The sequence below is a fragment of the Gigantopelta aegis genome, chromosome 13, assembly GCF_016097555.1.
Source record: "Gigantopelta aegis isolate Gae_Host chromosome 13, Gae_host_genome, whole genome shotgun sequence".
NCBI classification, from domain to species: domain Eukaryota; kingdom Metazoa; phylum Mollusca; class Gastropoda; order Neomphalida; family Peltospiridae; genus Gigantopelta; species Gigantopelta aegis.
Genome location: NC_054711.1, coordinates 23,125,398 through 23,139,230, shown reverse-complemented (window position 1 = coordinate 23,139,230; position 13,833 = coordinate 23,125,398). Strand labels below are relative to the sequence as shown.

Genomic DNA, 13,833 nt, shown 5'->3' with positions numbered 1-13,833 from the left:
GTTTTGATAGACAAAACAAGAAGTTGCTTAAATATTGAGACGTGATTTTTATGAGTATGTTAGGTTACAATAAACAATGGGATAAATTTCCAGAAGGTATTTATCCCCTAGTCACGTTACTATGCTGATTTAACCACTAAGTATAGGTCATAATTTACTATAAACAGTGTTAGCCACAGTCAGTCTTATTTTAGCCACATTCAAGATTTACATGCATTTATATTATAATAAAACATAATGACGTTCATTTGCGTAGGCAGAATTGTCTATTGGGGGGGGGGGGGGGGGGGGGGGGGGGGGGGGGGGGGGAAGGAGGCACCCACAGTGTCTAAAAGTCGTGTTATGGGTTTCAAGAAAATATTAATAAAAGAGGTGGGGGGGGGGGGAAAGAGGCATGATTTGGTAGGAGATTCCCCTAAACTACACCAGTGCCTCAACCTAAAATAATCGGGGGTGGGAGATAAGGGGGAGAGGAAGGGCAGGAAAGTAAAATGAAAATGGGGACACAGTAAGAATGGCTCTTTTCCATCTGGACTAGCGGGACACTAAAGGCGACACCACACTATACGAATGCACTATTATGATTTCATTGCTTTATCATACAAGGCACTTCTATCATGTGGAATTGCTTTTTAAAATAGAGCACCTTTTTCAGGGCGGGATAACTTCCCTTTTGACTCATAACACGCTAGATACGACCCTCCCTTTCACAAATTCAGTTTTAAAAAATGTTCTTATTTGTTCTTCGCATGCTAACTGCTCCTCTCTGTATCCTCCTGACCCTGTTTGACGTGTTGTTCTAGATATGCCTTTCACAAATTCAGTTTTAAATTTTATATAAGTTTTTTCTTCGCATGCTAACTGCTCCTCTCTGAATCATCCTGCTCCTGTTTGACGTGCTGTTCTAGATATGAGGACAGTGTCTGCTGGTGTTGGCCGAGCAGGCTGTGCGTGCGAGACGCACACGAATTCAACACGTGGACCAGCTCCCCGTACAGACCCTCAATACCCGGCAGCTTGGCACACCTCTGTAAGCCTTCTTTAGACAGCAGGTAGTTCTCAACCAGACCACCTGAAAACAAGGACACACGGCTTCAGGTGAATGGTAATTTATAACAGTAATACAGGGAACGTTTTGTTTTTAAAATCTTGAAATTGAAAACTGATTACCAATTTTACTGTTTAATGTTTTATAATTGTGTATCAATCTCTTAAAATTATGTAGTGAAAACAAGTATTCAGGTGAATGTAATTTTATAACAGTAATACAGGGAACATTTTGTTTTCAAAATCATGATTAGCGAAATGCCTAGTCAATTGAAAATTTACCATACTGATAATATTAACATTTATTTTGTTTAATGACACCACTAGAGCAAATTGATTTATTAAACATTCGCTGTTGGATGTCAAACATTTGGTAATTTGGATATCGAGTCTTAGAAAAGACAAAACAAAAAGAGGCATTAAAAACAAAAATTGTCACCCCCTTGGATCTAACCTTATTACAATATATTTTTCAAAGTGAATATAATTTGGGAAAAAAACACAATATATCCTGACTACATACCAAGCACATAAACTTCACGTGATTTCTGCAAGATCTTCATCATGCTGGCAACATTGGGCGTACTGCTGACAACATAAACATTTTTACCACTAAACAAGGCAGCCATATTGGCCCATTTGGTATCTTCAACTGCTCGCCTGAAAAACATTTAGTAAATATAGAAATTAATTATAAACAAAAGGAAAAGAATATCTGTTTAGTGACACCCCAGCACATTTCAAGGTATAGCGACATACAACTGTCATGTATGGTTAATTCAATTTAAGTATCGACATATTTGTGAAGGGATTATAATAATGGAAATTGTAAACTTTGTGAGTGAAAGTTTGTTTAACAGAGCACATTGATTAATTAATCACAGGCTATTTGATGTCAAACATTTGATAATTCTGACTCGTAGTCATCAGAGGAAACCCTAATGCAGCAAGGGATCTTTTATATCCACCATCCCACAGACAGGATAGTACATACCGTGGTTTTTAATATACCAGTCATGGTGTACTGGCTGGAACTAGCAATAGCCCGATGGGCCAACCAATGGGGATCGATCCCAAACTGACCACACATCAAGCAAGTGCTTTACCACTGGGCTACGCCTCGCCCCTTTCAAGGTACAGCAACATGCATGTACATGTATGGTTAACTTAATTTAAGGATCGACATATTTGTGTTGGGATTACAATAATGAAAATTGTAAACTTCATAAATGTGTCATAACTTATAGGTTACCAGTCACTATGTTGATTTCAATGTCTGTGGGCAGAGGAAAAAAAACCCAATGAGTCTACTGAGAAGCTTTGATCCTACAATCCAAGCATATCAAATGAAAAGTTTGTTTGTTTTATTTAACGACGCCACTAGAGCACATAGATTTTTTATCTTATCATCGGCTATTGGACGTCAAACATATGGTCATTCTGACACTGTTTTTTAGAGGAAACCCGCTGTCGCCACATAGGCTACTCTTTTATAACAGGCAGCAAGGGATCTTTTATTTGCGCTTCCCACAGGCAGGATAGCACAAACCATGGCCTTTGTTGAACCAGTTATGGATCACTGGTCGGTGCAAGTGGTTTTACACCTACCCATTGAGCCTTGCGGAACACTCACTCAGGGTTTGGATTCGGTATCTGGATTAAAAATCCCATGACTCGACTGGGATGCGAACCCAGTACCTAGCAGCCTGTAGACCGATGGCCTAACCACGACCCCACCGAGGCCGGTCCATATCAAATGAATGCTCTATCGACCGGTCTAAAATTAAAGATCATTCAAATGTTTAATGACACCACTAGAGCACACTGATTTATCAATTATTAGCTATTGGAAGGAAGGAAATGCTTTATTTAACGACACACTCAACACATTTTATTTACGGTTATATGGCGTTGGACATATGGTTAAGGACCACACAGATATTGAGAGAGGAAACCTTTCCATTAGAAGCAAGGGATCTTTTCAATGCACATGCTTTTTGTCAGAAAGTATGAAGGGTCAAATTACCTACCCGAAAATCGTGGAAATTAATGGATACATTTTTTTAATTTATATAAAAATTATAGTAAGCGAACTATTTAAAACTGGTCAAAGTACGTGAAATTCTCTGTCCAATTTCAAAAGATTTCTTAAAGTTTGTTTTGTTTAATGACACCACTAGAGCACATTGATTATTAATCATCGGCTACTGAATTTCAAACATTTGGTAATTTTAACATATAGTCATAGAGAGGAAATCTGCTACATTTTTTTATTAGTAGCAAGGGATCTTTTATATGCACCATCCCTCAGACAGAATAGCACATATCACAGCCTTTCATATACCAGTCATGGTGCACTGGCTCAAAAGATTTCTAACCCATAACCACCTACTATTGGTACTTATGATCTATTTCATTTTTATTACATACCCTCAAATTATTATTTGACAGAAAGCCTGATGCACCATCCCACAAACAGAGCAGCACAAACATGTACCACAGCCTTTGATATACCAGTTGTGGAGCACTGGCTAGAACGAGAAATAGCCCAATGGGCCCACTGACGGGAATCAATCCCAGATCAACCATTTATCAGGGCTATGTAGCCCTCTACATCGCGACCGATTTGGTCACACAGCGACCATTTTTTTTCATTTGGCAACTAAAACATTCCATATTATCTATATAAAAACACATGTATAGATGGAAAAGTTAACATGGAGGGCTGGGGTTCTGTCTTACCCTCATCGACCAAGCGAAGGAAAATTAAAGGAAATGTTTTATTTAATGACGCACTCAACACATTTTATTTACGGTTATATGGCGTCAGACATATGGTTAAGGACCACACAGATATTGAGAGAGGAAACCCGCTATCGCCACTTCATAGGCTACTCTTTTTCGATTAGCAGCAAGGGATCTTTTATATGCACCATCCCACAGACAGGATAATACATACCACGGCCTTTCTTATACCAAATGTGGAGCACTAGCTGGAACGAGAAATAACCCAATGGGGCTACCGACAGGGATCGATCCTAAACCGATAGCGCATAAAGCGAAAGCTTTACCACTGGGCTACGCCCCCCCCCCCCCCAAACCAAGCGAAATGCCGCCCCCAAGCAGAAGAGGCTTACTTCATGAGGTTGTTACTGAAGCACTTCAAATCCATGCCCTTCTTGAGCAGTTTATTCCGCAACTCAGTCTGTTCCTTGGCTTTCACCGGCAACAACTGACAGGCAATGATCATACTGTGTGACTCAAACATCTGCTTATAGCGCCGGAACACAAATTCTTCATATGGGTTTACCTACAAGAAAAACAAGAGGAAAAAGTGGGAGTTTTTTTAAGGTTGATTTAATCAACTGGTTTTTAATGTATCTGTTTATAAATAATATATATAATAAATGTTTTTTTAAGGTTGATTTAATCTATGCAAATATATAAGTCGTGTAAATAGGAGATCTGTTGTGAAATAACCCATGTGGTTTAAATACTTGTTGTACCTTCCTGAAACATCAGCTGTACATACTTTTTTTTCAATTACTTTTTGTATTTAATTACGTGCTGTGTGTATATTGTTTTGTTCGTTCTCCTTGTATTTTGTAATATGTTTTATAAATTGTACCTTTGCCAATAATACAAAAAATTTATAATAATAAAAATAAAGAATTAAAAAAAAAAAACCCAAAACCCCAAAACCAAACCCCCCATGTTTATTTTGTTTAACGACACCACTAGAACACACTGATTTATTAATCACTCGTTATTGGATGTCAAACATTTGGTAAGTCTCACATAGTCTTAGAGTGGAAGCCCGCTTCATTTTTTTCATTAGTAGCAAGGGATCTTTTATATGCAACACCCCACAGACAGGACAGCACATACCAATGTCTCTGATACACCAATCGTGGTGCACTGGCTGGAATGAGAAATAGTCCAGTGGGCCCACCAACGGGGATCGATCCCAGACCTACCGCACATCAGGTGAGTGCTTTACCACTGGGCTATGTCCCGACCCAAAACAAGGAATACAGTTTACAAACCAACAATAAAGACAACTAGACATAGGTGTGCAACTAGATGGTTTTCTTTATACTGACTCTTTTGGGATTTTTTGTTTGTTTTGGGTTGAAATGACACCACAAGAGCACAGTAATTTATTAATCGTGGGTTATTGTCATCCAACTACTTAAAGTCAATGTGCTCCAGTGGTGGTGTTGAACAAAAACCTTTTCTTACCCCCCCCCCCCCCCCCCCCCCCCCACACTTAATTTTATTCTTTACTCCGGTGACTCCATTCTCACAGCCAATCTGTGAATCAGATTAAAATAGTTACAGCATAGCTGACTTTATTGCTTCTTGTTTTTTTGCAACTATGAGATAAAAAGTCAGGGTACAAATTTAACAGTGGACCATGCAGCAAAATAGCCGTAATGCCATAATAGTCATATGCCTCAATCCCTTGAAAATTAATCAGTCTCACAGCCAAAATTGCTGTGCCTTATATTACATGGTACTTACTGTTTCTCAAATGTGACTTGTTCCTGAAAATTGTTTTATAATGAAAACATGAAACCGTTTACATTTCTTTATTTTAAATGTGTGTTGTTAATAACAACTAGCTCAGGGTGAGCAAAACATTATCGCCGAAATGTCTATTAAACTTCAAAAATTGCAGAAATCAACAGATATTTTCTTTAAAATGTCAATTATTACATGAAATAAAATTCGCCAACTGCTTTCAAAATTCGCTATTGGCGAATTTGGCCAGTGCCGGAGCTAGCCCTGGCTGTTATGTTATATTAAAAAGTTTGTTTATTTAACGACACCACTAGAGCACATTGATTAATTAATCTCTGGCTATTAGATGTCAAACATTTGATATTTCTGACTCATAAGTCATCAGAGAAAACCTGTTACATTTTTCCTAATACAGGAAGGGATCTTTTATATGCACTTTCCCACAGACAGAAAAGCACATACCATGGCCTTTGACCAGTTGTTGTGCACTGGTTGGAATGAGAAAAAAAAACCCCAGTCAGTTGAATGGATCCTCCAAGGTGGTTCGATCCTGCGATGCAAGCACCTCAAGCGAGCACTCAACTGACTGAGCTAAATCCCGCCCAAAATATCTACAAACATTCCTTCGTGTACATTCTGTTTTACATGTACCCAGGGCTTCTAGAATTTTTATATAATCCACTAGCCATGGGATCAGTGATTTAAAACATTTACTAGCCATTAAAGTTAATATAATTTTACTAAATAATACTAATAATCAGATATGTCACCTAAACAGGGAGATAGAGTTTAAAAAAACAAAAACATTGGGGGGTTGAGGGCAGGGGCAGGCTATTTATATTTACAAAATAGACTTAATTGCAACATTTGACTACTAGTATTTTATTTCACTAGCTGTCGGGCATGGCAATAACAGTTATTTACTAGCCCAACATTGAATATCACTAGCCATGGGAGTGGGGCTATACTATAATCTAGAAGTTGTATTTACTAGCCCAACATTAAATATCACTAGCCATGGGAGTGGGGCTATACTATAATCTATAAGCCCTGCATGTACCTCTTTCAGTGTGTTTATGAGTTTTAATCGTTTCTCTGCACATATCTCCGAGGGTTTCCGTAACTCGACACTCAGAAGTGGTTCGGTGAGAGCCTCGAATGTTCTCCGCTCCACAGTCCCCTTCCTCGGTTTCTGAATGTTGATCTTCCCCCCATGTCGAACTTGGTAACACCGGGGAACAAACAGTAAACCTGAAACAGAATGACCATAATTACCACTAATAATGATGTATGAGCATCCCCAATAACAAGTGAAAAGTGTTATTCATACTTTTGCCAATCTAAACATGAGACGGGATGTAGCCCAGTGGTAAAGCGCTTGCTTGATGCTTGATCTGAACCCAGTACCTACCAGCCTGTAGACCGATGGCCTAACCACGACGCCACTGAGGCCAGTTACATCATTATACAGCTGCAATTGGAGAAAATTGCAAGAATTTCTTCACTAGTAAATACTTGAGGTTTATAATGTTGGCAAAACATTTTATGATTGTGACCATTAGCTGAAGAGAACATACAGTCAGGGTTTTTGCCAGAGGGTAAAACAGGTATGGTGCCATATCCAAATATTTTGCACATGGTTTTTTTTTCAGTTAACCTTTTGACATAATTAATTACTCTTATCATTACTATATGATTTTCTTAACCCTAATCCTAAACTTAACCCTTTTCCTTTCTGGGGGTGGCCTATTGACTGTGGTTGCATTTTATTCCATAGTGCCATACCCAAAGATTTCTATCTGGTAGAAACACTAGTTTTTTTCATGTACGTGTAAACTAGTCTACACCGATTTTCAGGTCTGGAAGGAAATGGTTTATTTTATGACGCACTCAACACATTTTTATTTACGGTTATATGGCATCAGACATATGGTTACGGACCACACAGATTTTGAGAGGAAACCCGCTGTCGCCACTTCATGGACTACTCTTTTCGATAAGCAACAAGGGATCTTTTATATGCACCATCCCACCGACAGGATAACACATACTACGGCCTTTGATATACCAGTCATGGTGTACTGGCTGGAGCCCACCAATGGGGCCACCAATGGGGATCGATCCCAGACCGAACGCACATCAAGCGAACGCTTTACCACTGGGCTTGATCCCGCCCCCTGATTCAGGTCTGAGACAAAAACAGGATTATTTGAAACACACTGTATGTTCTCTTCAGCTTATGCTTACAGGGATTCATCCAGATTATTTTGTCAGGGTCCCACGTATGATGGGATTGGGAATATTAGCAAAAGTACATCATGTGTGAGATATGTTTTCAGGCCACTGAATGATGTACCGGTAGTACACCACTGTTAAATTGATTTATTAGAACAGACATAATTAAATATATGTATATATATTGGGAATTTTTAGTACAGAAATTGGGAATTTTCAGAGCCACTTTCTTCTGGGAAGCCGCTTTCTTCTATATTCAGACCCACAGAATATCTGGTAAATCTCTGCAACACTGCCAACAGTCAAGATTGTGTGGTTTTTCGTTTTTAAATTCCCCATTTTAAAATAGTATGGTTTTCGAAAATGGTATTTATTTATATATATATATATCTATATATTAGACTCTGTCAAAACCAGCACTTTTTAAACCGGCAGAGTTTTAAAGTCCGTTAATTTATTAGGAATAAAACTCTGCCTACACCGGATGCCGTCTATTACAGACTTTTTTTTATATACTAATTAGATCTGTCTCCACCGGCATGCGATCTTACCTGTACTGTCTGCCAGTGGTCACTTTTTAAACAATGATGGCAGTTCCCCAGTAATTAGGACACCAAAGAAAGTTTTATGAACTAATTGCACCTCTTTGAAGGCTTAATAAACAATGAACCACACCTGTTGTAACAGGTGTAGGCAGACCTGTCAACCCTCCCGGATTCCGCGGGAGTCTCCCGGTATTTGATCAAATCTCCTTTCCCCTGTGCGGGAGACAGTTTCTCCTTTTAAATGACATTTTTGTAAGTATAAAAAAAAATCGATCCTCTTTTGTCAAAATAACAGAAGGGAAGTAACTCTGCCTTTTTTTCTCATTCGGCAAATGTCGACTACTTTCGGCTTCTGAGAATGTAACAGGCCGAATTGTCCCGACTGTTTAACCTTTGCCGAAGTGAAAATTGTGGGATAGCCTATTTATATTGTTAAAAAAGCACATGGAGTTTATAAAATGACATGTAATTATAATGTTTGTTGTCATCGTAATGGCTACAAAGCGTGTTGCCGCTAATTCAACAGGCTGTGTATTGACATTCAGTGTTGCCATATAAAAAAAAAAAAACTATCCAATTTAGTTCTAATAACACCTCTGAATTGTAAATGTCTTCCCACTGGATTACATAATGCAACTATGACGAATCTGAACTGCCAGACTCCGAGTTGACAGCGATACACACGATGCATGTTAAAATCACATGTCACAGCAAGACAACGAAAAGACCAATTAACTGTATAAACATACTTGTGTCAGTTAATTTTGTATGTTTGTGCAGTAAAATGTTGGTTATAAGGGTACACTTCAAGAAATTATTTTTGTACAATTAAAAAATGTTGTGTTTGACATTGACATAAAGTTACTCACGGAAATGGGTATAATTCCGGTATATTTCACACGATGTCCGTAATGAGGTTTTACTTATGATTAATGAAAATACAATGTTTATTGCATCATTATAATGATTTTAAATAAGTACCACGCCACCGTTCCTCATTATAGTAAAAACTGAATATTAATTTATAAGATTTATATAAATTTGTCTTTGGTACTTAGGTACACTAACCACAAATGATAATGTAACGCAACCTGTAAGGCTGTAAGTGTAATACCGTAATGTATGTACTATTAAAAATTTTATTTCTTGTTCATGTTCTTAACATTTTTGGATAATATTTTTTTTTTTTTTAAATATGTATTAAATCATAATAATATTTAAACTTTAAAAAAAAAAAAAAAAAAAAAAAAAATTAATAATTTTTTTTTTTTTTTAATGCCAAGATCTAAGGTTAAGAAGTATATATGACATTATAAAGTATTCATATAACTTATTGTAATAATGTTTTTTTTTAAATCTTGCGATTTTGGGTTAAATTGTGTGAATTTAAAAATCTCCTGCTTTTTGACAAAATCTCCTGCTTTTTCAACACACACCTCCTGCTTTCTCTTGTCTAAAGGTTGACAGGTCTGGGTGTAGGTAGCAAGATAAATTGGATTATTATTTGTATGTGTTCATACCTGCATTGTATCTTACCGATCTGTTGTTTTATCAAAACTAGTACATGCATAAATACGAATGATGCTTCCGTTCTGCACGGTCTTACGGAATTTACAATAGCGGGTCCGAAATGGTATCCCAGCTCGCTTCTCACTGATGACCCGTCATATTTTGTTTATCTTGATTTTTATTGGTTTCTTAGAAACACAAATATCTTTCAGGTTTATACCAATCACTAAGACAAGTATTGCTTAGCCTAGCTTTCACAGCTTGGTCAAAATGACGTTTTATTTACGTTAGTATTTTCTGATGACTCTGGACGAACTCTTGTGTACACCAGCACTGTCTAAAACAGCATATTTTATCATTCTCAAGTGAAGAAAGGAAAATGGTTTATTTAACAACACACTCAACACATTTTATTTTTGGTTATTATTATATGGCGTCAGACATGGTTAAGGACCACACAGATATTGAGGGAGGAAACACACTGTCGCCACTTCATAGGCTACTCTTTTCAATTAACAGCAAGGGATCTTTTATTCTCGGAACCAGCGTGACGTCACACGGCCTAGTTACCGATCATCTGGGTCTTTGGGGGTGAAGCAAAGCCTTAGTGATTACTGGTTTACATAGAATAAAGTTATCATATTAACTTTTTACATGCCTTATATATTGTCATTTATTTTCTGTAGCCAACACATAGTTGCAATACGTCTTATGTGTATTATAACAGCTTGGGTTGCCATATAAGAGAAACGAACAATGGGAATCTGAATTAGTATAATCTATATTTAGTACCAATGTGTTTCCGTGTACTTTGAATGTCGAGGGGACAGGGCAGGTTGGGCAGAATATAATTTTTGTTGATGCAATTTTCAGGTAATGTTAATTATAAAATTTAACAATTTTGAAATGATAAGATAATTATTAATATAATAATTATGATGTGGGCTACAAAATATATAATTTGTATTTATAATAAAATTTGTATGCATGATTAAGTTAATTATTTTTATGATTTAATAATTATTTTATTTCCAAATAATATGTAATAATTAAACAATGGCAAAGTTGTTACTTTACAAGTTCAAAATTACAATAGTATTATTGTCATATCTTATTATATAGATGTAATGGCAACAGTATAATGTTCCACTGAATACATTCTTTTATTCTTAAAACAAAATACAGTTTCTTGAAATAATTAAATGCTTTTGTTTTTACAGACTGCAAAATTACCACATGATGTTGCCCTTCCTTACCAGCTGAATGTAGGCAACAAAAAATAGCAATAATAAAATATAGCCATCCTCAGACCTTGACATCTAGGGGGAGCAATATCTCTCTACTTACCCATCACACCTGAGATTAGTTTCAAGGAGAATAATATATAGTTTCCTTTGGCATGTGAATTTATATACATGTAGTATCAATATGGTAATATTTTAGATTGCCCCCCATAAACTACATTAGGGAGCAAATAATCAGTTCCCTCAGTTATTTTCATGTCGAGGTCTGCAACCTAATAAAACACAAGTGTTACCTCGTCAAACAAACATGCAAATGTTTTAATAATAGGGTTTAACCTGGTATATTTAGTAATAAAACACAAAAACTTACCTGAGTAAATAATGGTTAATATATATATGTATAACATTGGTGTTGTTTTATATCTAGTCAATGGATATTGCAGATATTTTCTTGTTCAGTCTTGTGCTGTATTGGAATTGTTATTGCAGTTCAATTTAAGTAATATCTACAAAACTAATTTTTAATAGTATATAGCTGGAGAAAGGAGGCAAATATGGTTGTTAATAAACTGATCTATATCGGTATGCCTTCTACTAGACTACACATATTTAACCTAAGTTGCTTTTAACCTGGGTTAAATTACCTCATGTAGATGCACTTATGTAGCATATTCAAGGAAAATATATGAATGAGATAGTTAAATGCTATATTCTCCATGTCAAACAGTGTTTTCAAAATGGAAAACAAATATCAGATATGGCAGTTGACCATTAAGTAATTTCTAAAGCAGATTACACACACACACACACACACACACACACAAACACACACTGAACTGTAGAATACCATGCAACTACATATATATGTAAAAAGGTTAGTCCTCGAACTTGAACAAGTAAAATTTACAAATGTACCACAACCACCAAATTACATTGATCCACAATAGAATAGATTTTTATATTTATGTATATGTATGTGTAGTGTTTTCCCTAGCTTGTTTTAGCACGGTGCAGCACCATGCCTCAATAGTCTAGCACCATCTTGCCTTAATCAGCACCATGCTGCCCTGAGATTAAATAAGCCTTTTTCACTAATTAATTCTAAAATTGCCTTTATAAAACACACAAAAAGGTATTATTAATTAATAAAATATGCCTTTTACATCTTTTTGCCATTCATTTATTAAAGCAAGCACATAAATTACATTAATGTTTATTTCAGTTAATTTTTGTGTATTTTTAATGGAAAAAAGTGCCCTAAAAATGGTGAAAATGCCCCAAAAGTGTTTGGTCTACCATGCCTTTACAAATTTCTAGGGAAATCACTAATGTGTGTGTGTGTATATATGTATGTATATATTCCCTAGAAATTTAGCATATATATATATATATACTGAAACAAAGGCACACACACATTATTTACCCTCTGCACCAAAGTAAATACTAAACACGGGGGAGGGGGAGGGGGGGGGGGACGACCTATTTTTTCTTACTGCAGGCCTGCTACAGACATATTTGCCAAAAAAAAAAAAAGTTTAAAAAAGAATTTACGCCTATATTATAATTATTATATGTGTGTAATTTAGCAGTATAAACTTTATTTTAAAATTAAAAAATAAATAAATAAGATGTAGTAGCTGTGGTATGGCAAAATAAATACAAGTATAGATAATATCCAAGCAACTAAGATTAAATGAAAAATAAAGACCACACAAATTTAATGATAAAGGAATATACTCTTTATTCAAGAACTGGATGCATCGTTTTGTTGGAAGACGATGGAATATTTTATTTACAGTATAATGTGGGATTTGTATCACTGCACATGCTTTAACCATTTTGTTTGCTAAATTAATCTCTGTTGGTGTCAACAAGTAACAACATTAAAGTCAACATAGTCACATTCAGTGAGGGAAGCCATGGAATTCCATCAGGTTTGTCGTTTAAATGACCCTACCGACAAGCGGCGCCTAGTCTCTTCTTTTGGAAATTTGTAAAATGATATTTTTTTTAACATCATGTTATGGTTTATGCAGCCAACTGCACAACATGAGTTAGGCATCGTGACCGTTAACTGTTGTAAATGATCGACCAAAGTTGCCTCATTTCACTATCAAACCATACATAACTAAGGAGAAGCTTCACTGCGTCACGTGATAAACAATGGCGGCCAGGGGTCGAAGTACCCGTATGTTCGGTTCCGAGAATAGGCACCATCCCACGGCCTTTTATGTACCAGTCATGGTGCACTGGCTGAAGCGAAAAATAGCCCAATGGGGAATGGGCCCACTAACGGGGATCTATCCCAAACCGACCACGCATCATGCCAGCGCTTTACCACTGGGCTACGTCTCGCCCCCAACCTCAAGTGAATCCAGTTTAGACAGAGTCCACTATATATACAAAATATTTAGGGTATTTTGTTGCATTTTCAGTAGGTCTATTTTGCAACTCTGCCTTAAAAATTTGTCTGCGTGACCAGTCAGTTCAAGCTATGTTCGGATGGAGCGCATCTCTTCCACTTAAACATGTCAAATTCTAACACCTGTCATGAAACTAATTAAGCAAAAATTTATACCAATTGAATTTTTAATATACTATTTATTGCAATTTAGATGACAGTTGTAAACTGATCAAATCCCTTGAAAATTATCAAGAAAATAAAAAACATAAATAACCTTTTCTGAAGGTGGCCATGATTTACCAAAATCTGGCAAGGAAGTCGTTAT

General features: G+C 36.4%; 1 protein-coding gene across 1 annotated transcript; it reads right to left on the bottom strand.

The window, feature by feature from the left end:
- Positions 1–578: 578 nt before the first annotated feature.
- Positions 579–13,833, bottom strand: LOC121387597 (39S ribosomal protein L10, mitochondrial-like). Its single transcript, XM_041518757.1, has 5 exons — positions 13,783–13,833; positions 6,632–6,822; positions 4,185–4,357; positions 1,571–1,707; positions 579–1,072 (listed from the first exon to the last, which is right to left on the bottom strand). The coding sequence occupies exons 1-5, from the start codon at positions 13,799–13,801 to the stop codon at positions 858–860; spliced, it is 735 nt and encodes a 244-aa protein (XP_041374691.1). The 5' UTR covers positions 13,802–13,833; the 3' UTR covers positions 579–857.

Excerpts from the sequence above, each read along its gene's own strand:
- LOC121387597 (XM_041518757.1), bottom strand. Across the intron at positions 4,358-6,631 it reads TCATAAACACACTGAAAGAG|GTAAACCCATATGAAGAATT; the intron begins GTACATGCAGGG and ends TTTTTCTTGTAG. Across the intron at positions 1,073-1,570 it reads ACGTGAAGTTTATGTGCTTG|GTGGTCTGGTTGAGAACTAC; the intron begins GTATGTAGTCAG and ends CCTTGTTTTCAG.